Source organism: Perna viridis, chromosome 9, assembly GCF_037379345.1.
Source record: "Perna viridis isolate PV_CMFRI_1.1 ecotype Kerala chromosome 9, ASM3737934v1, whole genome shotgun sequence".
Taxonomy (NCBI): Eukaryota; Metazoa; Mollusca; class Bivalvia; order Mytilida; family Mytilidae; genus Perna; species Perna viridis.
Genome location: NC_142453.1, coordinates 7,631,127 through 7,658,446, shown reverse-complemented (window position 1 = coordinate 7,658,446; position 27,320 = coordinate 7,631,127). Strand labels below are relative to the sequence as shown.

General features: G+C 32.6%; 1 protein-coding gene across 3 annotated transcripts; it reads left to right on the top strand.

The window, feature by feature from the left end:
* The first annotated feature begins 3,567 nt into the window (after nt 1-3,567).
* Nucleotides 3,568-26,415, top strand: LOC148606526 (uncharacterized). 3 transcript variants are annotated; one of them, XM_088545621.1, is made up of 10 exons: nt 3,570-3,672; nt 13,970-14,020; nt 15,865-16,029; nt 16,965-17,110; nt 17,345-17,437; nt 17,719-17,785; nt 20,387-20,544; nt 21,073-22,205; nt 23,366-23,422; nt 24,722-26,415. In XM_088545621.1, exons 1-10 carry the CDS (start codon nt 3,612-3,614, stop codon nt 24,903-24,905), a joined length of 2,115 nt encoding a protein of 704 aa, XP_088401747.1. In that variant the 5' UTR covers nt 3,570-3,611; the 3' UTR covers nt 24,906-26,415. The 3 variants fall into 3 exon arrangements, with proteins under 3 accessions (XP_088401750.1, XP_088401747.1, XP_088401748.1); XM_088545622.1 differs by lacking the exon at nt 3,570-3,672 and adding an exon at nt 6,424-6,582; XM_088545624.1 differs by lacking the exon at nt 23,366-23,422 and having other exon boundaries at nt 3,568-3,672.
* Nucleotides 26,416-27,320: the final 905 nt, after the last annotated feature.

The window sequence follows — 27,320 nt, the reverse complement described above, 5'->3', positions numbered from 1 at the left end:
CAAAATTATGCAATGTATTTCAATTTTTTTTATTTATTTTTTTTTTTTTTGGAAAAATTATATCTATCTTCATCTTTTTACAACAGATCAATATAATATTTTGGGCTCTTCTTGGGTGTATTTTAGTATTAAAAACATTTTATAGGTATCAGTGTTTTTATAAGTATTTGCATGTCTCCAAACCACGCTCGTCCCGAACAGGTCTTGCGTTCGAGCTCTCTCCTTACCCTCTTTGAAAATGCAGGAATCCTGCAAAAGTGAATGTTTGTACTTAAGTTGTCCGATTCCAAAAACGATGTCAGATGTGCTTTCCAAGCACAAATTTCGGAAGATCTGCAAGTAGCGATATGTTATAGAGGAAACAAATGTATGTCGCTGCTTAAGACTACCTGATTCTAACGGGGATATGTATACGATATAAAAACGGTCAACAATAAGGTGCTTTGTTCAACTCATAATTTCTTGTCCATACGCTATTGCTTATATTATTTAACAGTAACTGTGAATAAAATGTAAATCATTTTAAAAATTTTAGTTGCCAAACAGTTTATGTATCTCAAAATATATTGACAAGTTTATCATAGCTTTAAATTGGTTTATTTTCTTAGCAGACATTCCTAAGAAAAAAAATGCAATATATAGATAAAGTAAAACCTGTCTAAACTAATCCAATGTCGGATTCAAGATATTTTTTCTGTTTATGCAGGTGCTTGGTTTACACTGGTTTACAATGATGAAGTAATACTGATAAAGAACATAAAACCATGTCTGGTTTAGACAGGTTTCTAATTTGAGATAAACTTTAGCATATTCGTATAAAAATTCTTTAGAAACTGAGCATGCGCATTTATTCTGTATGTTCCACATAGGGGTGAACGCAGCAGCCTCCCCTTAAATTTGGAAAAATTTTTTCTTCATGGCCGCAGGGTCAAGAGGACTGTTGGTCTATATATCTTTATATTCTGCTTAGAATGCGATGTATTTGAAGATTTTTTTTAAAGTTTTTAGACTTGTCTTATAGAGGAAAAGTCTTCATAATTGTAATCATCACAAATTTGACCTATGGCCTTACATGCAACCCGATTTCAATGTGACAGAAATTTCACCTGTAATACCTTATAACGATCTTTAATCAAACAAAATGTTCTTAACAAAATTGTCAAATTATGAAAGAAAATGAATCGTTATTAATGTAAAACTGTAAAAGGCATCAACATATTATCCAGTTCGTATTTTTACAGGTAACAGGCAACAGCTGCCAAAAATTGATATAAATTCTGAATTATTATCAGTGCAGTGGAACGCTACCGTATGTTGTTCAAAAACATTTACGATAACACCACTTAAAATCAAAGTACAAAATCATGCATTAAAAGATAATACAAAAATAAATTCCTGCGGTTGACCAAAGCTAAGTTCAAGCATATTTCAAAGGAAAAAAAGCTGTTTTAAGCCTATGCTAGGAAAAACATGTGACTCACAGCATAAAAAATAATTGTGATTATAAACTACTAGAAAATTCAATTATAATCGTGTTAACAGTTCAAACCGGAGATTTTGACATACATGTACGAATATGTCCGGATGTTTTGATATTTTCATAATGTGTTTCGGGTTCATTCGGTGATATGGAAGTTTTGTTGTTGAATTTATTTGTTTAAATTTAAAAGTATTTTCCTCATTAGCATCAAAAGGTTAATTTTTTTTTAACTTGAACTTTTATTTCTAACGATCAATGAGAGGTTACTAATATGTGTACAACAAACATTGATAACATTGGTGTTCAAGGAGGGAGTTTTCTTCCTATTGTCTTTTATTGTGATAAAGAGAGAGCTCTAAATAATATTGTCGGTATTATTATATTTTTATTCCCTTATTAGTTATTCCGAAAATTAGTCAAATGCGAATAGATACTATATTAAATGGCTAGAAATTTTTAACACTCTAAAATTCACAAGGAAATGTAATCCAAATGTCAAAAAGGTGTGGAATTAGTTATCTTTGTACAAGTATTTCTTTCATAAAACTTATTTAAAAATTAATATTCAGTTATTCCATGACTCTCGATAAGTTATGAATAGCTATTTATAATCAATGAATGTTTTCGCTATGATTAATAATTTAATATTAACAGATGCGTCAAATCTGTGTCAGTGTGTCATATAAGTATCAATTACTGTATCGTTTTCGAAATGACGAAACGCAAACTGTTATTTATACAATTGTTTTTTTGGGTCTTCAGAACATTAGTGTAAGTACATGTTTCTTACATTGCCCAACGTACATGCTATAAGCTTACCATGCGCGTTACTTTGCCCTAGAATAAAAGTAGATAAAAAAGCATTATTAAAATTCACCAACTTTTTTCTTGTGATAATATAGTTTGACTTTTCACATTGTGAAGAACAGAAGCCACTTAAATTTAACCTGAATATCAATTTTAACTAATTTTCAGACGTTTGTTCGAAATTCAATAACCTCTTGTAGGAAATACATGCCTGCTTTTATGATTCACGGCGGCCATATTGGTTTCAGGTTGACTAAACGCCTTTGTCATAAATACACAAAGATGTATACTTCTTGTGAACGAATCAGTATGAATACTGGATATGATTGTCGCCTTCCCCCAGAGTTAGGAAATCCATCTTGGTTTTCCAAATTATGAAACTGCAATGTAAATATTTTTTTTATTTACAGCCTAAGAGAATTACAATTAATACAGATATTGTGACACGTAGCTACACTATTTAATTTTAATTGTTACAAATCAAAATGATAAGCTGTACGCCATGGGGGGGTACATTTTAACAACATATTTGCAGGTGGTTTATCATCAGGTCAAAATGTATTTACACTTCATCCATTCCCCGTTGACATTTATAGTAAAAGGGTGTGTGAATGTGTTTTCATTGCCATTTCTTCATCTTTTGTATGTACGATACTAAAACATGGGAGCAGAAGGAATATACAAAGGTCATAAATAAACAAACCATGCAGTGCTTCAAGAATAAATAATGTGTCATATTTAACTATGTTCACACCTAGAATGTCATCTGAATTTTTCATTACTAGAAGCAAAAACATATATTATCAGATTTAAGTACACCCTTTCAATGTTTTTTATGGTAGAAGGTGTCCTTCATATCGCTACATCTTGGCCCAGGTTAATACTTTGAGAAAAATATATTTTTTTTTAATCAAAGTAGGGCATTTAATTTCAGAACTCCATCCCTGGGTTAATGACATTCTTAGACCACATTTTTTTTTTTTTTTTCTTTTTTTTTTGTTTGTTGTTGTTGTTGTTGTTGTTTTTATGATTTTCAGTATTGAATGTCTTAAATTGTTTAATCAACACTGTAATTTATTCGGATTTAAATATTTAAAAAATGTTACAGAAATCTCAACAATCACCTTATAAAAAATCTGAGACACTTCTAACACAAATGACGTAAATTCACAAGTCTTTGATTTCTTTTAAACAATAAATGTCAGTTAAAAATAATTTGTCATATTGAAATTAGACGAGGTAATTAATTGTGTATTGATATTGCTGTGATTTTTACAGTCAGTGTCAGTCAGTAATCTGAGGACCGTTCAGACAACAAGGTGTCATGGGGGAGTTATCAGTGATGCTCACTTTGAGTCTTCTGTATGGAGGCATGGTCGACCCAAGTAAGTACTTTTAGACAACTTTTAGTTACTGCTTTATGCTTTTCGCATGACCAGTTTAGATGATTTGATCCAAAAGAAGGAACAATGTTTAGCTATATCCAGCTCATGGCCTTCCTTGAATTATAAGTGAAATGGCGAAAGGACTTAAATTTCGTTGGTTCAAATAATACTGAAAATCGCGAAAATAGTTTTCATTTATATATTGTTTCGTCTTTAACGTTGAATGTTTTGAAAATAATATCTGAAACATATAAAAAAAAAGAGTTAAAAACTCATATTATATGCTATTTAAAACGTATCTTAAAATTGTCTGATGCTTCTAGAAAAGCAGAATGCGCTGACCTTATCGGTACACCTGGTCCATTCTCCCAGTTTTAAGTGGAGTCAGGTTTGCTCATTTACTGTTTTTTTCTTTGTACGTGTTATTTTGGTTATTGCATGTTCTTTGTTCGGTGTGTTTATTTTACCTGCATAGTTGTTTTCCTTTGGTTGTATTCTTTTGACTGCTGACAGACCTCCGATTCCATTGATTTTACGTTTCCAACCATGATATCTTCCGTCCGGTGTATAGTTTAATCTAACAATTATTCAGAAAATATCCGTTTACATACTCTTATCAAAGATCAACGGGAATTATTTGACACAGTAATAATTGCACGTATTTTACGTATTTTATTGTTTGCAGTTGTATTAAATTAAGTAGCAGTCTTTGTAAGAATCATGCAAAATCTGAAAAATGTGATACATCCCAGAAAAGGCTATATTTTTATTTTTTGTGATTAAGTTGTTTGATGAGTCTATATTGTGAAATGGGTAATTATTCATTCATATCTGCCTGCTCATAGGAGGTAATCAACATTAAAAATCCAATAGATTTTGTTGTATTTGAGTGTCATTTCCAGAGTTATCTCTCTTAACTTTGAAATCTACAGTACATACTATATAGTTTTTTATCTCCTATGAAAATGGGTTACATGAAAAACCACGGGTTACTTTCCGTTTACTATGATATTTCAGAAAAAAAAATATATAGGCTTTCCAACCATGAATCACATTTTGCATGATTCTTATGTGGAGAACTACTTAACAGCATCAATCACTTATTCATAATTGTAGTTTTTATAATTGTTTTGTTTTAAATGAGATTAGGTGGGAAATGAATATTTGGATTATAAAATCTGCTTTCACCTACTATATAATTGAATACATATCGATTGCCTTTCAATAATAAGTGATATCGTATCTCCAAACTAGAAAGTAAAATCTACATTTTACCCTTGGGAGTGGAGGGAGAGCGTTTAAAACAAGAAAAAATATAAGAATATCCATTTCTCCCGTGAAATCTGTAAATATAAACTTGTTTGGAAAATGTAAAGGTGCGAGAAACCTTAGCAGAAATAAAGTTAATCTGGTGGTTAAAAGCCACGTTACCTTTTTTACTATTTGCTCAGCAGTATGAGAGAAAATGCAGCACCGTTAGTTTTTCTAAAAAAAATGTTAAACCAATAATAAGTCCTAAAAGCAAACGCACGAAAAAAATGCGATTTATCTGAATTTGATTATCTCCTTTTGGTGAAATAAACCAATATTGGTAATATTATAATAGTCAATGTATTGCGTATGATGTTTATCATTCTATTAAAACCCTTAAGTGGATCAAGGGAAGTTGCACTCTATAAGCATTTTAAAACCTTAATTTGATTATCTCCTTTTGCAGGCTTCAGACATTTATTATACTTATTGATGCGTATGATGGGGAAAACTTCAAATTCTATGTTGTATGGGGCGATAGGGAGGATGGGGAAATTAGTTTAAAATGTAAAAAAGTATTTATTGATATGATAAATGTATCAAATGTAACAGTGTAAATATTTGGCAAAGAAAATTTTAATGTTGATTCTCTGATTTTGGGGGGGTCTATCAGAAATGGTGTTGAGGACATTAGGGTGGTATATGGTGTAAACAGCATTCAATAGCTGTACCGAATTCTTTCTATAAAATGTATCTATCCATATAGTAGTTTGGTAGAATGCGCGCTTGCGACAGAAAGACAGGGGTATTAGTATATAACTCTAAAACTTAGTTTCGGGGGTATGCATGTAATTAAACTTTATATTTCAAACAGAATTGTAAAGATATGCTTGCCCAGTAAAGACGTCAATTTTCAAGGAAAAAAGAACACTGTAGTTCCTGTATGCACTTACTCCGGGTTATATTTGACTCGGGATAAAATACCAGATACCTTGTCATATATATTTGAAAAGAAATAGTGTTTATTCCACTTACAGTGGAAAATTATGACCACACTTAAGTAAGCACATACATTTTTTTCGTTATGACATAACAATAATATTAAAATATTACATAAGCCATGGGCTGACATATTTGTAGGGTTTTTTGTCCATTTTGCTTGACATATATCTGTTTACGCAGTATCGGAAGAATTATTGCTCATTGCCAAAAAATCAAAATTCCACATTAGTCATATCACAAGCCATAAAGGGCATCGTATTGATAAAAATTCCTTGTCTGACTCCTGTGGCAAACAAAAAACAATTAAAGTCAATTTTCAACTTTACATCATAAGACAAATTCACACATTGCATGAAGTCCTGTCTACTGCTAATTAGTTAACATTGTCTTTCTTTCCTTTATTTTGCTGGAGACAATTAATTTTTAACCTTGTACAATTTTTCCTACTTCTGGCATATAAAACTATTATGACTGCATGCATATAAATCAGCGATACGTGTTAAGAATTACTTCGCTGTCTACATGCTGATGTGCCTGGAGTTATTTTGGAAATGGAAACATAACAACACGTGAAGATTCTAAGGGATAATGAAGTCCGGATGGATCTCATGTGGACAGTTATTTCACTACTTTATGGATACTCTCCGAATTTAAGTGGTAATTGTTTTCAATATATATACTTTTTTTACTTTAGGAACCTTTTGTGCGGTTTATTCACGTAGCAAATTAAACTTATAAAGTTTTTTGTCATGTGATGGAAAATTTAAAACTACATATTTTTGCTTTATGCTTAAAACCCAAATCGCGCTATGTCTTTTGTTATTGCTTTACTACTATATTTTTTTATTTTTGCGTCTTCTATCCCGGTTTTTCTAGGAATGATTATTTTAGTTTCATTTTTCTTAGGTCAAGTGTATAGTGCGTTATATTATTGGGGTATTATATTTTTGTCATTCTTATCAACTGCTAGAGGGACTGAGTGAAGAGATCCTCAAAAGCTACATTACGAAGAGAACAGTCATATTCTATGTCATATTTAGTTTTTGCTATCATTGCTTAATCCTAATTTAATTAATTTAGTACATTCTTCATTTCCTGGTGTATGTTTTCAATTTCGTGAACAGGTAAACTATTTTTTACTGCAAAACTGACAATTTTATAGCTTCACTGTGGATAAAATGCGAATCGATTTACACTTTTTTGCATTACTTCGTCAAAGTAGTTAGATATCTAAGATTGTTTTTATCCTTTTTGCTCGAATAGTTAAAATTTAAATAGTTTTGATATCATTGAAATGAACGACATGTTTTACGCTTAGACACACGTAGTAAAAATCTTCTAGAAGGGCACATTGGTTATTGCAATGGTATTATAGTTATGTTTTGTTCAGGTGTTTTTCATTAAGTCATCGTTTGTATTTTTTTTACACGTAGACCTCCTTAAAGCACAAAACAATTTTTGTGACTAAAAGTATGCTATCATTGCTGCATTTAGAATTGAACAACGTCAATTTACTTGTTTTACTACATATTTAGTATTTTGTTTTGTTTTGTTTTGTTTTTTTTTGGGGGGGGGTTGTTTTTGTTTTTGTTTTGTTTTTTGTTTTTATTGTTTTTTTTTGCTTTGTTAGATTGTTTGGGTTTATTTTTTTGTAAGTGTTCATTGTTTCATGCACCAGCTTCCTTATATGTTTATGATAATGATAATAATACATAGTTATATGTGCTTACACTCGTAAACAAACAGCAAACTTAAATAGTTTTTATTTTACCTATTATTAGTATCTTTTTCTTTATATAACTATCATTTTGTCATAGCTGTCCGTTCTATTATTACTTTTGCATACATTATCTGATTTAATTCATAAGTCCTCACAACTACAACATAAAGAGTTTTTTTTTTATTTAAATGTGTCTTTTAGTCTACAGTTTTATTATTTAAAAGCTCATTACTACCTAAAAGAGGCTAATACAAGCCCAGTTGTACTATTCATACTTAATACGAAAATAGAATAATATTGCTGTGTTCCGACGAATGGTTTAGATTAGACAATCATAAAGCCAACTTTGATTTGTTGATTTAAGGAACAATTTAGGAAAGTTTCTGTTGAAAAGGTTAAACTAAATGATCTGAATTCCGGCAGTTAACAGTTAAAAAAGGAACGGTGCATAAAAATATGTAAAGTTGTAAACTGTAAAGTTAATAACAATAACAATAACAATAAACAAAATAATCCGGTTTGCACTTCAAGAACCAACCGATCAGAATATTGGTTTCGAATCAAATGAAATGTTTACCCTTATATTGCCATTTATTATACGGACATTCCGTCTGACTATTCCGTATGACTACAGTCTAGATTATATCAGTTCTGTAATTTTGTTATTACCCATCATTTGAATATTGAAATATTTCACAACAAAGGCATCTATAGCATGAATAATTACTTTCCTGTTTACACTTTATTGTAGCTTTGGTCATTATTGTCAAATTATTGTCAAAACATTCTACTTGCTGACCTATTCCTTCACTCTTATGAACCTGATTTTGGCTAGATTTTTTAGTCTCAGTTTCTACTCTATAGATGACGTAGTATCGTTAAACAATCCTAGTTTCGGGGATTTGATACATCGCATCTACCCTAAAGAACTTGCGATAAAGGATACTACATGGACAGACACTGTGTAGTCAACCTCATAATTTTATCTACACTTAGTGATCGATGGTAAAGGAAAACTATTTACCAAACTTTACGACAAACGTGATGACTTTTCATTCAGAATTGTCAACTTTTCTTTCATCTGTGGCAACATCCCTTCAGCGACTGCGTATGGAGTTTTCATATCACAACTCATATTTTATGGCAGAGCTTGCCATAACTATGCAGACTTTTTGTATCGCGCTAGACTTCTTACAATTAGGCTTCTGGAACAGGCTTATGTTGCTACAAGTTCGAAGTCATCACTAAGTTTAATGGTCGTCATCATGGATCGTTACGGTGTATCCATCTGTACCATGAAAACTGATTTATTCAACTGGTCATATTTTTGCTTTCCTCATATGTCTACCCCGGACCTGACTTTTTATGTGCAACTCGGCGGGTGTTTCTAGAAAAGCAGAGGACGCTTGCCCTAACGGTGCACCTGGTCCATGCTCCGAATTTTTAGTGGAGTCCGAATTACTCATTTACTTTTGTTACTTTGTATGTATTATTTTAGTTACTTTATGTACTTTGTCGTGTTTGCTTTCTATGTCTGGTCAACGTCCCTGGATTACATTCTTTTGATTTCAGCTAAAATCTTGGTTCCCTTGATTACTCTTAAAAACAAGAGTAATCAATTGCCAGCGAACCAAGATTCTAGAAGAAATTAAAAATCTTAAATCCAAGGACAAAGACAAGATATGGAAAACCGACATACACACAACAAAGAACCGAAAATAACCAAATAATATACATACAAATCAACAAAGGTTAACGAGCAACTCGGACTACATTAAAAACTGGAAACTTGAACCAGGTGCACCGGTAAGGAAAGTGCCCTCTGCTTTTGTACCTTGAAGTATATGATTATTAAAAGACGATCTATACACTTTTGCGCCCCGTGCAGGTCCGGGAGTTAAAAGAATGGGCCTACAGCAGCGCTGAGCTGGTCGTAAAAGGCGACTAAATAGTGCTCAGAACCCTAGCCGGAGGCTAGGGCGCTCTGCCCACAGAGCAACTGGGATGTGTGCCCCAGGTGGTTGAATGGGGCACCCCTGGCGTGTTTCATGCTGGGGTTGTCAGGCTATAATACGGAAAACCTGACCGCAAACCATAGTGGTGCATCGTGTTGGGAAAGATGCCACGTTCCTCGCACGTTAAAGAACCCTACTGTGGTATTCTCCCGGAGTAGGAACCATAGGGCTCCGCCACAGGAGGCTGAATTGCCCGACCCTACCCACCTCTCCCTATTTCCGGTGGCAATCAAAATTTGTCGACCCCATTGTGCTTGTGTCCCATCCCTTTTTCATTTCATCATTTCATGTTCATTTCATTAACCATTTCATGTTCATCGTCTGAATATAGCTGAAATATTGCTGCTCGGACGTTAAACCCCAACAAACAAACAAACAAACAAACATAAACTTTGCATAATAATATTAAAATTTATCATGTCTTAATGCTTTTTTTAAATTCCAAGATAATTCTGAAATGAAAAGCTAACGTAAGTGGTGGCTTTGGTGTCCAAGAGATAAAGCACGTGATATATTGTATTGAATAACTTATGTCAGAAATCAGAAGATTTGTACATGAATAATGTTGTTGTTAGTTACAATTCGTCGAAAAGACGCAAAATGCAAAAACATTTCTTAAAATAAAGAACTAGAATATAATTGCATTATAAAAGTACATTTTAAAGAGTCAACATAGAAAGTAAGTTTTTGCTATCCAAGAACAAAGGGGGTTTTACAAACTAAGGCATGACTTGAAAATAAAATAATTTTCTATTTCACTAATGAAAAGGTGTTTTACAAATGAACAGTCTATAAAATACTACATTTGTTCAAAGTTTTATTTAAATACTTATCGTTTAGTTAAGAAACAGTGGTCCTTTTCACAAAAAATCGTAAGTGTTAAATTAATCGTAAGTTGTGACGTAACAATACTTAGATTTACTATGACGTCATAACTTACGACTAATTTTACACTTACGATATATTTTGTGACGATATATTTTGTGAAAAGGACCACTGACCAATGGGCAGATGTGGGGATAGCTTACGCTTACGCTCGTTATTTGTATCGTTTAATTTTACAAAGGTACCTAAAAACTAAACGATTGTAACAGACAAAGTTTCTTATAGCCAGATTGTAAACGTACGTTGATTCATAAAAAGAGAGTTGACCTTTAATGACAAAAACTTGTATCATTTACTATGTACTATGTAGTTTTAACTGAACCAGGAAACCGGAGGAGAAAATTAATTATTTTTGAAAGATAGTATCAAATCTTTTTATGGAATTTTGAGGTACGTCAATTCGGTCCATAAATAAATGATTGCCTCAATACCACAATGAATAAGACATCAAAGTAGTTTTCGAATCTTTATATAGAATTTCGAGGTATGTCAGTACATATTTGAAGATATTTGCTTAAATACCACAATGAACAAAAGACATCAAAATAGAATGTCTCGAAGACATTTCTTTGCTTTTAGGTAAATGACTCATTTTCAAACTTCCTACCATTTCTGACAATTGCATGTCAACCCTAGTATTAGTCATTTAATACAAATTTCACACTTAAAGGTAAATGTAGGTTGATGTATGTTATCGGATTTGTATGTTTACTATCGTTATATTTTTTCGACCAGTTCATATGTTAGTATGACTATATTTATTTATTTATCTATTAATATTTTGAAACAAAAAGTGCAGGCGCCTTTTTATTCCGTATTGTCAACTTTCCTTTTAACTGTGGCAACATCCCATCAGCAGCTGTGTATGGAGTTTTCATATCACAACTCATACGTTAAGGCAGAGCTTGTCGTAACTACGCAGACTTTTTGTATCAAGCTTCTTACAATAAAGCTTCTGCAACAGGGTTATGTCTACAAGATTGAAGTCAATACAAAAGTTTTATGATCGTCATCATGAACTCCGGACTTGATTTTTTATGAGCAACTCGGCGGGTGTTTCTAGAAAAGTTGAAGACGCTGACCATACCGGTGCTCCTGTTATATGCTTTCAGTTTTAGTGGAGTCCAAGATGCTCATTTACTTTTGTCATTTTGTATGTATTATTTTGATTATTTTTTGCTTTTTGTTGTGTGTGCCAGTTTTATATGTCTGGTCCTTGTCCCTGGAATATATTCCTTTGACTTTCGTCAGGACCTTGGTTCCCTTGATTACTATTTACTAAAAATCAAATAAGAAGACTTGTCACCCATAGTTTTTTTCATATGGTCAGCTCCTTTGTTTGTACACATGTATGTATTTTATATTGCTGATCTGTGTATCAGTATAAATAACTAAAAGGTAACCCGTGTGTACGAAAACATTCAAATCACATGATCAGATGGGTTCTAAATTGCTAGTACATATGTATGCACAGCAAATTGTGCCACATATGATAATCAAATGGTGCTTGATTCATATCATAATCATATGGTAATCATATGAAAATCATATGATATCTAACATATGATAGTTATATGATTATCATATGATTCTCATATGTTAATTTTTGCTTGAAAATATATGACAATCATATGTTTGTGAAAAACATATGATTATCATATGTATAGCAAATCATATGATTATCATATTGTGCTCGATTCATATGATAATCATATGGTGTAAACTAATGCTTTGAAAAAACTGAAAAGTGTATAGTTCGTACAAGTGTTTTCTAGCAAATTGAAAACGGTGGTAAATAAATGCAATTGTCTGTCCGTTTATTAATTGATACATGTTTTCATAGCTCTCCAGGTAGAACTAATCCCTCAGAAATATAACATAGAATCGTTTTGAAGGCATGCCACTCTTTGAAAATCTGCTAAAAAGTTATTTATAAAATGTAAAATACTTAAACTTTATTTCTCTTTAAAGACAGGTCATTAGTTTTGTTGGTGTGCTTATGAATCCATTGATTTTTTTCTTCACTTTATTATCTAAGTTTTGCTTTTCATTCTGACGTATAGAAATTTTTTCAACGTTTTGTACGTCAAAACATTTATTTCTTATTAAGAAAAAAAAATTAAAAATATTAACAGATGTGTGGTACAAGGTAACCTAAACTACATACCCCAAAGTGCATGTTGTGATATACTGATATGTACAAGGTAACTTTTCTACGACATGAGAAATTTTGAGATGAATGAAATTAGAATAAAATTCTAATTAATCTCAAAACATGAAATTTATATGAAAAACTGTCGTTCTACGCTGATAGGTTGCACTTGACACCTCGCTTGTGCTAATCAAAATGACAACTTATTACCTAAAAACCGGAAACAATTTAGACAGATTTTTCTACATTTCTATGATTGAAGATATTTTCTTCGTGATCTTTATTTGATTTTTACGCATTGGTTTTCGGTAATACGTATTCGAGTTAAGAATGCTCATTAGTCGATTTTCTGATTCATCACCTTTCTACTTTAACGGCATGTAGCAAAAAAAATGACGTCTGCCACTCCGGTGGCATGTCAAGAAGCATAATTAAAAACGTTGATGTACAAAGCAGAACAATGCTATCATGACAACGCTATTTCGAACACGTTTTAGCCACTTATACTATAGGGTTACCTCGATTTATTATCACATCTGTGTCAATAGTTTATCCAAAGTGGTCGTGTTCATTGCATGTTTTGTAAAGCTACTACGAAGAGCGTTGTGTTCTTATATATCTTTGGCATCACTAAAATGCTAAGAAAGCTTTCATTATTTTGTGTTTAAGTGTCCTGGTTAATGAGGAAACATTCTATTACTACTTTTTTCTTTGCAGTATAATGAGCTCATTTCTTGTATCATATTTACTGCACCGTCTGCACTATACAACCTTTTTTAAGTGAAATACTTAAATAAATGGCTTTGTCGCATCTTTATGTATTTTTTTTACCGAAACATTCACACTTGGCCGTCCTCGGAGAGGGTAATTTCTTGTTCTATATTTTGTGGGAGGTAGGAATGGGGCTTTTTGAATGAACGTTGAGAAATCATTTTTAAAGTTAATTTCAAAGCTATAAATAATTAAGTTAAAACAATAGTTAATAAAGGGAAATATACAAATGTTAAAATGTGGTAAAAATACAATAGGGATTCCATTAGTAATGAGACGATATTTTAAGTAGCTTATGTACACTGAAAAAGCATCGTTTGTTTGGTTGGTTTTTCTACACCATGAATCACTTTACCATTGGCAGTGTTTAAATTTTATATGGACTGGTATTTCATTCGAAATGGAAATGTAAAAAGGAAATGGGGTTGACAGTGATGTAATGATGAGTTTATCGTTTTTAGGAGCTGTATGATTATTTATGGATATTTCTTTTATTTACAGAGACAGGCAAGGACCACAGTGGACATCATTGGAGCTATGTAGGTGATAGCGGTAAGTTCTGCAAGTACTGAAAGAAATGACACTGTCAGTTTTAAAGCTGATTGTATTTAATACGACAACAACAGATAATTATTTTGGGTTTTTTTTTTAACATTGATTAAAGTTTGTTACTTTTACATCTATTTTGAACTTTTTTCACCATTTTGTGACAATGTTGTCAGAGGACTTGTCAATTTATTTTCAGATTTAGAGAATGTCATCATAGTACAATAGAAAAAAAATAGGGTTAAGCTGTTTTTGCCATTAGGTTACAAAAACTATTTACGTTGACTATTAGTTAGTTAACATATCATGCATATGGACAGTTTTTGAGTCATAAATCTCCTTAACTTAATGCATGTTTGCGTGAAATTCCATGCCTTGTCAAAACTTAGTTCCATGCTTTTAACCTTAGAATTTTTAATTAGTTGAATGACATGTTCTTTTGAAATGTTTATCCTACACTGTGTTTCCGAAAGATATGATCATGTCATGAACGACAGTTTTGTCATGATTCCTGTAAGAAAATGTTTTCACGGTCATGTTTTGTGTCGTCGTTCAAAATCCCATGACGTCAAAAATCTAGATAAAAAAGTTTCGAGACTGAAAAACAATTTGTAGGCAAGCACGTTTGTGTGACTGCATGCAACTGACTTTTTATGTATCTTTTTTATGTTAAATTGAACTGAACTTTAAACTTACAGAATATAGCTACCTTATTACCTAACAAATATGGTCGATTGTCTAAATTACATTAACTAAATGTAAGAAATCAAATTATTATATAGAAAGCAGAGTTTTATCGAATGTTCCCAGTGTAATGAATTTCGATAATTCACACTGTGAAATAAATTCGGTAATTTCACTCTCGGACATTCTCCCGCCAAGTACATAATTAAAACCTCATGTTGAAAATATTGATAAATTATGAAGAAAATCTATACAATAAATATGATAATGAATTGGATATCGTGAATAACCAAAATATGATCATTCGTGCCAAGAACGCTTGAGGATTTAATTCGTGCGCGGAACAAGTTCCGCACACTCGTTAAATTTAGGCGTTCTTCGGCACTCGTGATAATATTTGGTTATTCACTCTATCCAATTAATTATACTATTAGTCATGTTCTTTTCCTTTGTAACAAACGTCAAACTTAACAGTCACAGTGTTTTATATCATGTAGTCAACTGTTTCTTATTCAGTTCAACAAGAAATTTGATTTTATGGTATATTATGTGAAAAAAAAACACAACAGTTTACATTTCCTTTTTCTTCATTCTGCTAAGTGTTCTGGAATATATTCAGCTAGTATCTGTGCTGATTACTGTGAAGAATGACAGAGAGTCCGCCGGTTATTGAAGATATTGAACTTTCTTACAAACAACTTTATAAAAGTTTCTTTTAATTAATTAATCCATAGCTTATTCCATCCAATTCATTTTCTACAAATTCTTTTCCCTCAACAGTACCTGCAAATGCTATCACCTCAATAGTTTCTAAACTCTGCAAACATTTCCTAATAAGGACTGTTTCAACCTCCGACAGTCCTAGAATTGATAAAATTAACATACCAGTATACAGTAGAGCAACAATAATATTATTTGTGACGTAGTTTAGTTAGTCATTCATAGGAAAGATCAGTAAGTTAAAAGATGTCACATTTAAATGGTAATTGTAATTCTAATTGTGCATTTGTAAAACTAAACTCAATAAATCAGGTAAAACATGATAAAAAGGAGAAAGGTGCCCAAATTTTCTATTTTACGCCTTCGTCAGAAGACCAAGGGTCAAAAATTTAATCTGTTTGGTAGAGCGTTCAGAACATATTTTTTTAAGTTTTATTTCTACACAGGACCAAATCATTGGCTGGACCATTACCCGACATGTGGCGGGCACCGACAGTCACCTGTTGATATAAGGACAGGGGAGGTCGAGTATGCGTCATGGTTGGATGATTTTCAATTCTTCGGCTATGAAAAGTATATTGGGAACACCATTAAAAACAATGGACACACTGGTAAATAAGTAAAATAATCATTTGGACAACAGCGTATTGTTTACTTAACTGTGACACGTAACTCTTTCACACATTACATAAGTCGTATGTTTGAAAAAAAGATACAACCTAACATTTCTTTCTTTCCTAAATACTTGTATTTATATTTTGCCATCAATGAAATGATACAATGTACTATGTTTATCATACAGTGTTTATTAGAACAAGAGGGCAGCGCAGTGTAGTATTTACTTCTTCTTCTGTGTAACCGCCTGCACACAGGGTTTTTTCGTTATTTCAAAGCATTACACCTCTGCCATACTCAGTACTCAATGCCGCCTATTTATGCAAATAAGTACAGTACAACGGAAATGATTTCGTGGATTTGTGATGAGTAGTGCTTGTGCCTTGTAATTTTTTTATTTATTTTTTTTTTCACATCCTGTTTAGTAGATTCAATTAGCTGGGGGATTGATATGAGGTATATCAGGAAGCCGTAATAGGTCTGCAGAGAAGATTGCCTCCTGTGTCAATATTCTGTTCGTCAAAAAGAACTAAATTACTTCCTTCTTTATTCAGACAAAAACATTCAGCAGTTTAGACACGTCACTTTACGACCACGAAACACATTTCATTGTTCCATTTTTTTCCTAAATGATTGGAGTTCAAATACAAATGTTGTGAATTACCTCATTTAAATAGTAGTAACCTATCAAAATCCCAATCAAAATTCAAGACTTTATCGCAGCAGGTTTTATTGATATACTTTGGTTTGTAAAATTGTAAGGGTTACTGAAAAGAAATAAAGTTTACCCGGACTCAGTACCTATTTTAATTATTAATCAGGCCATAATTTTCCACAGAAAACCTGAATAGTATTTTATGTCAAAATCAATGCAGGACACATTGATGTACATTTAAAGCTTATTGTCTGTAATATTTAATGACTTTTTCAGCAAGTATGGCCATCACGGATAGTCTTACACTACGTGGAGCCCATCTGAACGGAGACTACCAGTTAGCAGAGATGCACATGCATTGGGGTAACAACAATAGCATTGGCTCAGAGCATGCACTAGACAGCAAGAAAAGACCGGCTGAGGTATGGCGTAGTGCTATTTATGTCGTAAGCTTTTCTATACATGAGTTTAGCAGATCCACAACTTTGTTGAAGGAGTACTCATGACATATTAAACGAATATGAATTCAATTTGTCATTGTTTCGACTTATAATTGCATGCTATCCTCCGCGGTTTCTGCTGAGAAACACTTGACCAAAAGGATATCAAAGGATAAAATAGAATAATAAAACTTTATTTTTGTGAATCTATTTCAGATTCACTTCGTACATTTCGCCAAGCGTTATGGTAATTTGTCAGAAGCCATGAAGATGCCTGATGGTCTCGCTGTAATTGGAACTTTTGTTGAGGTATAGTAAAATTGATCATGTTTAAGGTTATGTTTCAAGATTTTGTTGTCGCCTTTGTTTTATCTAACATCTTAATCATTACTGAGATTGCCATGATGATGATCCACTTCGGAGGCTTACACAACCAGAAAAATATGATCTTGATGAATTAACATAATTATAAAATGATTATCGATACGAATCAATCATCTCCTGTTGATGTTGTAAGTATCATTTAACTTCACTAGGTCGACGCTTATAGAAATACAATTTTAAAGAAGAAACTTTTTGTTGAATTCTAGGTTGTACCCGACGATAATTATGCATTTGAAAATTTGGCTAATGGTATTGACAGTATCATAGAGTATGGTATGTATATTTTTTTGTATTTCATCTTTTGTTTATTTTGTTTTGTTAATATGTTTTTTATTTTATTTCATTTTTTTGTGGGGAAGGTTGATTTTTCCTTATTGCCTTCTTTTATTTATTTATTTTTTTTTTTTTTTTGTTTTGTTTTGGTTTTGTTTTTGTTTTTTTTTTTGTTTTGTTTCGTTTTTGTTTTTGTTTTGTTTTTGCTTTTTTATGTTGCATTGATTTCTATCACTATCAACTACCAAATTTTAAGATGATTTGAATTCATTTGAAAATTCTTTGGTTTTGGGGGCTTTTTTAGATATAAATTTTACCTGTACAAAGTTCTCCATAGCTGTTTATGCTCGCGAGTTTTCCAATCTCTTTGTGCCTCAGACTAAAATTCGTTGGTGTTGGGGGCATTTTTAGATATAACTTATACCAGTACAAAGTTCTCCATAGCTGTTTATGCTCGCGTGTTTTCCAATCTCTTCGTGCCTCAGACTTAAATACACTGCTATTATTCCAAATCTCGATTTTTATATTCGTTTGTTGAACTGATTATTATTTCTGGGCTGAAATGTCAGTTGTTTCCCTCTTGATATTTTTAATTTGATTCTTATTTTCGTTATTTTCAATACAAGAAAGTACATTAATATACATTCTGTTTGCATTTATATGGAATTTCCATGCTTTTTAAACCGATTTGTTCAACGTGCTATAGTTTCTTTCCTCATTCGTCTACCCCGGACTGGTCTACTTTCCTTGTGTAAGCTTTGTCTTTTGATTTCCGCTAAAGGCTTTGTTCCCTTGATTACTTTTTGAAAAATGCCATTAGTTTTCCAGACAGATATACGTATTCAAGCATTTAAGTGCTGATGGTGTGTCTTTGACCGCCTTTGAACTTGTCATATAAGCTGCCAATGTCTGGACAATGATCATTGAAATTCCATCTCTAACTAACGATAATTAAAGAGCGGTAATCTTTTCAAAATTTCATAACGACTTCCTGTAATCAGGTCGTAATACAAAATTGGGTCTTACATAAATCGTCTCTTCGAAGTCATTTAACTAATTAACAATTGTCATTTATAGTTAATTAGAAAAGAAAATTTGACTTTAATTGGGATTGAAAATGTCATCATAAAACTTCTGTCATTGACAAAAAGAATGATATATTCTACGTATCTGTTATTGCGTGCATTTCTCTCTTGTCTTTTGGGAGTATTATAAATTCACGTTACGTACTGGATGATGTGTATAAAATAACATTTATTGCAAAGTTCGATATGCTGTAAATGTGTTTCAAGAAGCAACCTCTCATTAGCAACATTAGTATCAAAAATATAGGGATATCTAAATCTTAAAATGAGTACTTAAAACCAGCTCTATCAAAATAGGAAGCCAAAATCCATCACCGAGAGGTTCTACTCTGTGCAAGACAATAAATTAGGTCTGTGTGTTTTGTGTACTCTTAAACTTTTCATACTGCAAGTTTTGCTAATTATGATAAAAAAAAATCTGATATGATTCGGGTTCAGACAAGTCCGAATACTGCGTTGGTGAATACCTTCTGGGACATTTGGTCCACCAACAGTGGCACTGACCCAATGGTTATTTCGATTCGCTGTACACGTGTTTTTAGGAGTAACCTGTCATCAGTAGCATTAGAATTAAATATATAGGAATATCTAAATCCAAAATTTAATTGTATCAGAGAACTGTATATTAAGATAGCGCACAGAAAGATTAAACCCATTGGTAACCAAGTATTTTGCAATAATTCATTTTGCTTTGTTTGTTCTATTGGCATATGTACTGTTTTGTTCTTAGGCATGTTTGAAAACTGTTCCTTCTACGGGGAAATTAATTGATGTACCGGTCGGGTTTTTTCATTGTACAAAAACAGCTTTTGCTCTTCCGTAGACAGGTTTTGGTTTTTAGGCAATTTTTAATGGAAATTTGTTTCTATGCGTTGATAAGAGTTTTTAATGATCTCTTTATGTAATTCAATCTATTCAAAATAGACCTACTAGATGTCTCATTCAGTCATTGCATGTAGGGTATATCAACACTCCATTCTTCTTTCAGTCTTTTGTGTTATTGCTTGAAATTGTGATTTAATCAATTATTATTTCTGAAATAAAAAAATATAAATATATATATATTTATTACTTTTTCTATCAAACCCCTGCATATTATAAAAAAAACCTCAACAAATTGACACATTTACCTTGAATAATTATTATATTCCCCATGGAAGAGGCCCCAATCAATTAAATAATTGCAGTAAAAACAATTACAAAGTCTCACCTAGCCTACATGAATTTAATTACCTGTAGGTACCTGAAATACAAAATGTTGGCTAAGTGAGAAGACACCCCTACATGATTATGATCGACCAATCGTGACTGTGAATGCTTTATTTAAAGATTGAAAAAAACCAGGTCGGGATTCTGTTAGATCTTCTGAACCAAAAGTAGAACGGAGTTTTGTTAGATCCAGCATGTAGTGACCGAATTAAACAATAAGAGGATCTAAGTTTATTTAAATTGTATTCAACTATTCGTAGAGATTTTTTGCAGAATCAAAGAAACTAGTTCTTGTAATATGTTTTAGGTGCCAAGACCAATTTAACGAATATCCGTGTCATGGACTTTCTACCAAGGAACACAAAACAGTTTTATCACTACAGAGGTAGTCTAACCACGCCCCCTTGTTACGAAAGTGTGATGTGGTTTGTCATGGCAAATACAATCAGGATGTCAAATCGTCAGGTACATGTGTATACTCAATTTCGATTAGCTTAAAAATAAATCATTAATTGTTTATGAAAAAAATATTCAGTAGTTATATGTGTTATTTAAGTAAAGGTCTTTATACTAATTGGGAAAAATGGCAATATCAGAAAATCTGAACCGTGTATGGCAAACAACGCGCCGATCTTACAATATAATTTCAATTAAGGAAGTCTTCTTTATTTGAAATGACCACTGGTGATCTCTGCAGCACTGGACATGTTTGAACATTTTTCCTTTAAATAAAAGAACAAAATTAAGGTTTTGTGTTTTATGCCATTAAAATGTTCATTTTCGGTGCATAGAAATGAAATTATATCTGACTTTACCTTAACGGAATAGATTTTTTTGCGTTACTAGTTTACTTATACTGTCACAGTTATAGGTAATTGTATAGCATGGTTCACCCACTGTTTGGTACATACGGAGACTGTGACTTAACCGTTTTAAATACCACTTCAAAAGTTTGAGGTTGAGTTTAAATTCAACTATTTCATATATTTGTAGTTGAACAGGTTCCGTCATTTGCAAGAGAAGATTCATGAACACGTGGCTGCTACTGGTAGTGCCAATTCAGTGGCTAGTAGAGTTTTTAAATCTGATCCCGTGTACATCCGGGACAACTTTCGTCCACTTCAGCCCTTGGGTACCAGGAAGGTTTACTGCAATATGATACCCGTTGATAGACCCAAACTACAGGAATTTAATGCACCAGGGGTAAAGGTTAGTCCTATCAGAAAGCAACGGCCTGTACCCCAAAGGGCACCTGTTCAAAGTCGTGCACCACAGCACAGAATTTCTCCTGTTCATACCCAACCCGCTCAAGCTGCTCCTCAACGATCACATAACAATTTTGGGCATGCTCAACCGGCTTCTTATACCGGAAATTCTGACACCATTCACAAAGGTTTATCACCAAACAGATACAGCCAGCCACAGAGCACAAATATAAATGGTGTTATATCAAATGGAAACAATCTTCTGATCGGAAATATAGCTACTAACAATGTGAAAACAGGCTTGTTTCAGCATCTACAACCAGATAACAAGTATCACCGACATCAGAAACCAGTTAATGCAATTAACAAAGGCGGAAACCGTAACCTCCATGTATACCGGGGACCAGATACCGCAACAGTTTTAACCAACAAGTTGAATCAGGGAAAATCAGCGCCATTATTGGATTATATTTTCACCCAAGTAAATGGTTTAACACCGGTGAACCAACAAAGACGACGATATGACACGCACGATCATCCAGGTATATCCCGTCCAAAGGATCGTATATTTTCCGGACTATCCGATCTGCTGGCTAACCCATCTAGTTCGAGAATCTTGTCGAATCCATCTTTAGACACAACATTTTTCCAAGCAGATCATGGCACACTGAATAAATATAACAACAATGGAAACTATCGCACAAGTAATGGCAGAAGTAACTACAGGCCACCACCACCAGTAAGCAAAAACGTTGAAATAAACTACAATAGCAAAAATATCAACATCCAAAACAACCAAAGCGTAAACAATAATAACAATAACTACCAAAGCTACAATGGTGGGGCAAGTCCGACTGGACAGAACTATCAACGAAATTCCGGATATGTAGCACCGACATCGTACCCGAATTACCAATCAGGGTATGTATTTGAAAATCTTCATTACTGTTTCTAAAAGTTTCTAAAATCTTATTTGATTGGCTATCTGAATAAGATTTTAATGCATTTTTTAACTCATTCAATTAAAGACAAAACAATTACATTCCAAGCCTAGACAGATAGAGAATATTATTTAATTTTTTTGTATGTAATTACAAAAAATTATAAGTAAAACTATGAATGAATGTAGTTGCCCTTTTGGAATGACTCAGAAAACAAATAGCATGAAATTAAATGAAGTAACGGGTGTCAAGATAAGGTCAGTAGGCTCACCTTGTGAGAAAAACCATCTGGCGTATGTACATACTGAAATATAGTTGTTAGAAAATTTAATATATTTTTACCATGTTATGCCTGGCCTAGCGCTATTTATGGTGTTGTACAATGTGAATGTCCTTATTTACTGAATTATGTAGTATATTAGTCATTAGCGGTAGTACCATTGTCTTGCCGAATGATCCTATTAAGTATGCATCTTACTATAGTATGTAAATTATTATATGAAAAATGAATAATTTAAACTTGACGTTTCAGAAAAGGAAACTGTAAGAATTGTTTGCAAATTGAGACATTATTCTCTTAGTCATTATCACATAGATTAGAATTTTTCACAATACTTTTATGCAACATTTGCACGTTCAGCTTCAAGAACTGTCACACCAAGAATTAGTTTTAGGCAAAAAAATCTTTCCAAAAGCATGCAAACAACACTTAAGCCGTCAACAGCTTCATAGTGTCACATTATTATTTTAGCGGTCTAGCACTAGAGTTGTCTTTCTTACCTCGTTATAAAGACTGGTTTAACTCGGTAGAACTACTCTACCTTCTTGAAAAGTTTAAGAGGAATGAATAGAAAGAAATAAAACATTTTATTTAAAAAGTCCTCGAATTATTTCTGGATATTGCCACCATTTGTAGGATAGATTGGAACGCAAGAACCATTTTCTACGATGAGTTCTTTTGATATTTCTAAACAACGTGGACTTAACGGTGTACATATTTGTGTAAATAGGTAAAAGATCAAATATAAAGGACCATACTTGGACAAACATTATAAAGGATGTGGTATTAATCAGTGCTTTAAATTTCAAAACAATAAGGAAGAAAACTGTACCTTAACACTATTGTTGAAAACTTTGCAGTCTTCTATCAAAGATAAAGAAGTTGGTAACAAAACGTTGCATTCGGTTTGTTGTGAGGTAATATAAATTTCATATATATATCAATGATATAAACATTTACAGCTTTATAGCTTTGGTACATCTTTATCTTTTTATTCGCCTAGCGCAGAACCGGAAGTATCTACATTTATCTATGTTATCTATGATTTCAGTGAATGCATGTAAAACAGCTTAAGCTTTGAATCGCTTTTGATTGACTTGGCGTATGCAAATGATTTTTGCTGAATCTGGTTAATGATTATGCTTATTTTCAATTATTCGATTAGGAGAGTTTGCAGTTCTGTCAATATGCTTAGATTAGTGTGGAATGTGCGATATCAGTTGTATAACTTAATACATTCCTGTTTACAGGAAGTAAAACATAGAACTGTGAGAGTGTGATACCAAATACATGTATTAACTATCAAAAATAACACGAAACTATGAAACAGAGACAAACAGATATGTTACAGCATACCGAAGGAATCTGTAAACAGCCAATATTATCATTACAACAAAGTAGTGCCCATACGACTCTAATCTACTACAATAACAATCTGTGTGTATAAGGCGCATACGATTTCAAGCGAGATATATTCATACATGTAACCGCTTCTGAGACCGAAGACTTCTCCTATAGTACACGGACAAATTAGAATCAATTTGCTGTACTTTGAGGATTTTCTTCCCTTATAGAGCGAATATTTGCTTTTTACAACCCAAATTCTACTGTTTTTTAACTGTTTAATTTTCTGTTAGTTTGTATAATTACTTTTTTGGCTTCGCCGTTGTGCCTCGTTAATTAATCTCTGAATTATTCGAACATAAGTCATGAAAATTGTTTGGATTTAAATATGTAGACCGAATGGAATCAATTTGTATATTATCAAACAACTCCGCATACTAATCTTACAGTCACTGAGAAGCCAACTGAAAACTTAAAATTGTTTAATGATATCAGTCTATTAAAAAACTATTTTCATAACGAATCATACCACACAACACTCTGCAATTCAAATCGCACAGACGTAAATTCATCTTGCTTTTATCATTTGGCGCCATTTTACTTCACGTTTAATGTTATTTTCATTTCCAAATCCATGAGAACAAAATATTTCATTTGTTTTAAACGTGGAAATATCAAACAAATTAAGGTGGTAACATTTCTCTTTGTTTTATTTTTATTTTTTATTATTATTGTTATTATTTTAATTTTTTGTTTTTTGTTTGTTTTTTTTTTCTTAGCAATCCCCTCCTTCATGCAAATAAAATGGTTGCTACCTTCAGCTTGTCCATTCAGACAATTGTAGTTAAACGACATATGTTTCTCTATTGTAGCCCTAACAGTTTTTGGTTACGGCCTTTCCTGATGAAGAAATGTCTGAAAAACATAGCAAAAGAGATCAAGCAGCACCATCACGTACCCGCAGAGTCGTTGAAAATTTTCGACTGTTATGGACGAAAGTGTGACTTGAAGGAGTACATATTATATAACATTTTTCTTCTCTTCCCTAATGGCTAGTACAATCATAGTTTAATTGGAAACAATGAGGTGCCTCTACCTCTAGGGAAGCTAGGAATATTATTTGTAATCTCTATACAAATATAATCTCTGGTGGTTCGTGTACTGTACCACAGGGGGTTAATAAAATAGTATCAATTGTTGTGGAACGAACTTTGTATTTTGTTACATTTTTGAGAAATATAAGGGCTATATGTACGCACTGATGGAAACCGTTGTATTGACTATTCTTAATTATGTTTTTGTATTTGTTTTAATTGGTTCGTTCCTCAATAACTGATTTTGATATTTGAGGGCTATTAGTTGTAGATAGTTCAGTTTGTATCGGCAGCTTGGAATCTAAATTTTTAAAATTGATGGTTCTCCGAACAGAGATCGATTTTATAAAAAGTGTTTAACTGTACTTGTATGTATGTGTGTTTCGGATGTAATGTGCACAAAAGAACTCGTATATTACGAATGTGTAATGTTCGGGTTCAAAAGTTAAAAATCTTTGTTAAAAAAAGCCTGTTTTGAAAGCCACTACGATGTTAATATTACATAAGAGCGATTTCTGTTCGATGCATCTCAAATATTACTCCAAAATTTTGAACATAATGTTTTTCTTGTTTGTTTAAATTTCACCCAAGTTTATATTATCGGATCAGGAAAAAAACTGCATCATTATAAAAAAGAGAAAAAAAGTCTGTCGCAACACTTTAGGCCTTTCTTTTTCAAAGTTGCTAATTACAGTATACTAAGAAACAGAATTATTCCCTCCGATCAGATGATAGTCGTACTTCTGCGGTTTCGAAATTTGAAGTTTTATTTTCTCGTCAAAAGATCTGGATAAAGTTGCATATTTCTGCATCAGAAATATGATAGATAAAAAAATCTGTTTTTGTAGGACTGAGGGAACAACCATTTGATTTTTATTGGGCACAAAGATGAAATTATTTGATTTGTTTTCACTCATTATCTTACAAATGCAAATCAAATTGTCCTGTTGGATCTATATCCATCATTAACTCTGCATTTCATCACCAACTGTAACAAATTAAGTACAGCTCTGCCTTTAAACCAGGCAGAAGCTAATGATAAGTGATTCGTGCAATCCTTAATCACATTTTTTATTGGAAATCTTTCAGTAGGCTTCAGGCTTCATAGAAGCTGTATTCAGCAATAAGCGTGCAAAAGATAATTGGTCACAAGAGATATAAACACTTAAAATCTGTTTGCGTTCGACTACAGTAAAGTACTGGATAATTTCCCACCAGAACTTTTATATCTTTAGCGGTCAAAAAATATTTCACGGTATATAGCAGATCAAAGGAAATAAATACAGTAGGTGTTGTTGTTTCCACTTAACAAATATATTTGAACAGTTTTATTGGTTATCTTGAGATATGATGAAATACCATCTGCCTGGTTTTTGAACACACCAATACTTGATTGTAATAAACCTTACAGGTTTGTGCTTTTTATTGGCGTTTGGTTTTGGTATGGTTATCTATAAAATATTCGAAATTAATATGCTTTGTTTTTTTTTTATAAAAAAAATCCTACCGTAAGGAAAGTCACATGATGCGATTCCTTATTTAAATAAAGAATATATTAAATCATGTGACACCTTGAACTGTTATGACCTGTGGTACATTTCTCATCATATTAGATGCTAGATTGCCTATCAAATTGACTGATTTCACATCACAATGGAGACTTCATATATGTTTTTTATTTCCAGCCATTTGATTGGTCAAAATTTAAAACTGAGAGAAAATTAAACCAACACACTACTATACGTGACTAGAAGAATAGAAAAAGTTCCTCGATTCGTCAGAAGTTGTAACACACTAAGAACACCTTAATAAAACATGGGCACATTGAAGTAATATCAAGCAAACAGGGTGTTTATAGGCTATATTGCTCAGTGCAACTTTTCATAAAAAATATAAAAAAGTGACTGTGAAATAAAAGTTAACGACCAGCTACTTAAGCGAACAGGCAGACAAAATGAATTACCTAGCAACTACAAACAGGCAAGTTGGTGAACAAAATAACCATTCAAAGATTCGGGGGAAAATGGAAACATTTTATAGCAAATAGCCATCGTGCGTGCGTACATTAACTGAATGGCGTAAACTGAACCCATTCAGTTGGGTGTAGGACAGTAGGAGATGGAACAAGAGTATGAAGCAAAGAGAGATTGGTCAATAGGATATATTGGTAATGGGCAATGGGAGATCGGACAATAGTGTAATGGGCAATAAGAGATGGGAGATGGTACAATAGTGCAATGGGAGATGGGACAACGCACATCTTGTTGTTACCACGTTGCAATGCATGAGAAAAAAATGTTCTCTCAGGAGATCGGCACATTATATCTCTCTAGTGATCGGCACATTATATCGACAAGGTTACTACTATCTCATGCGT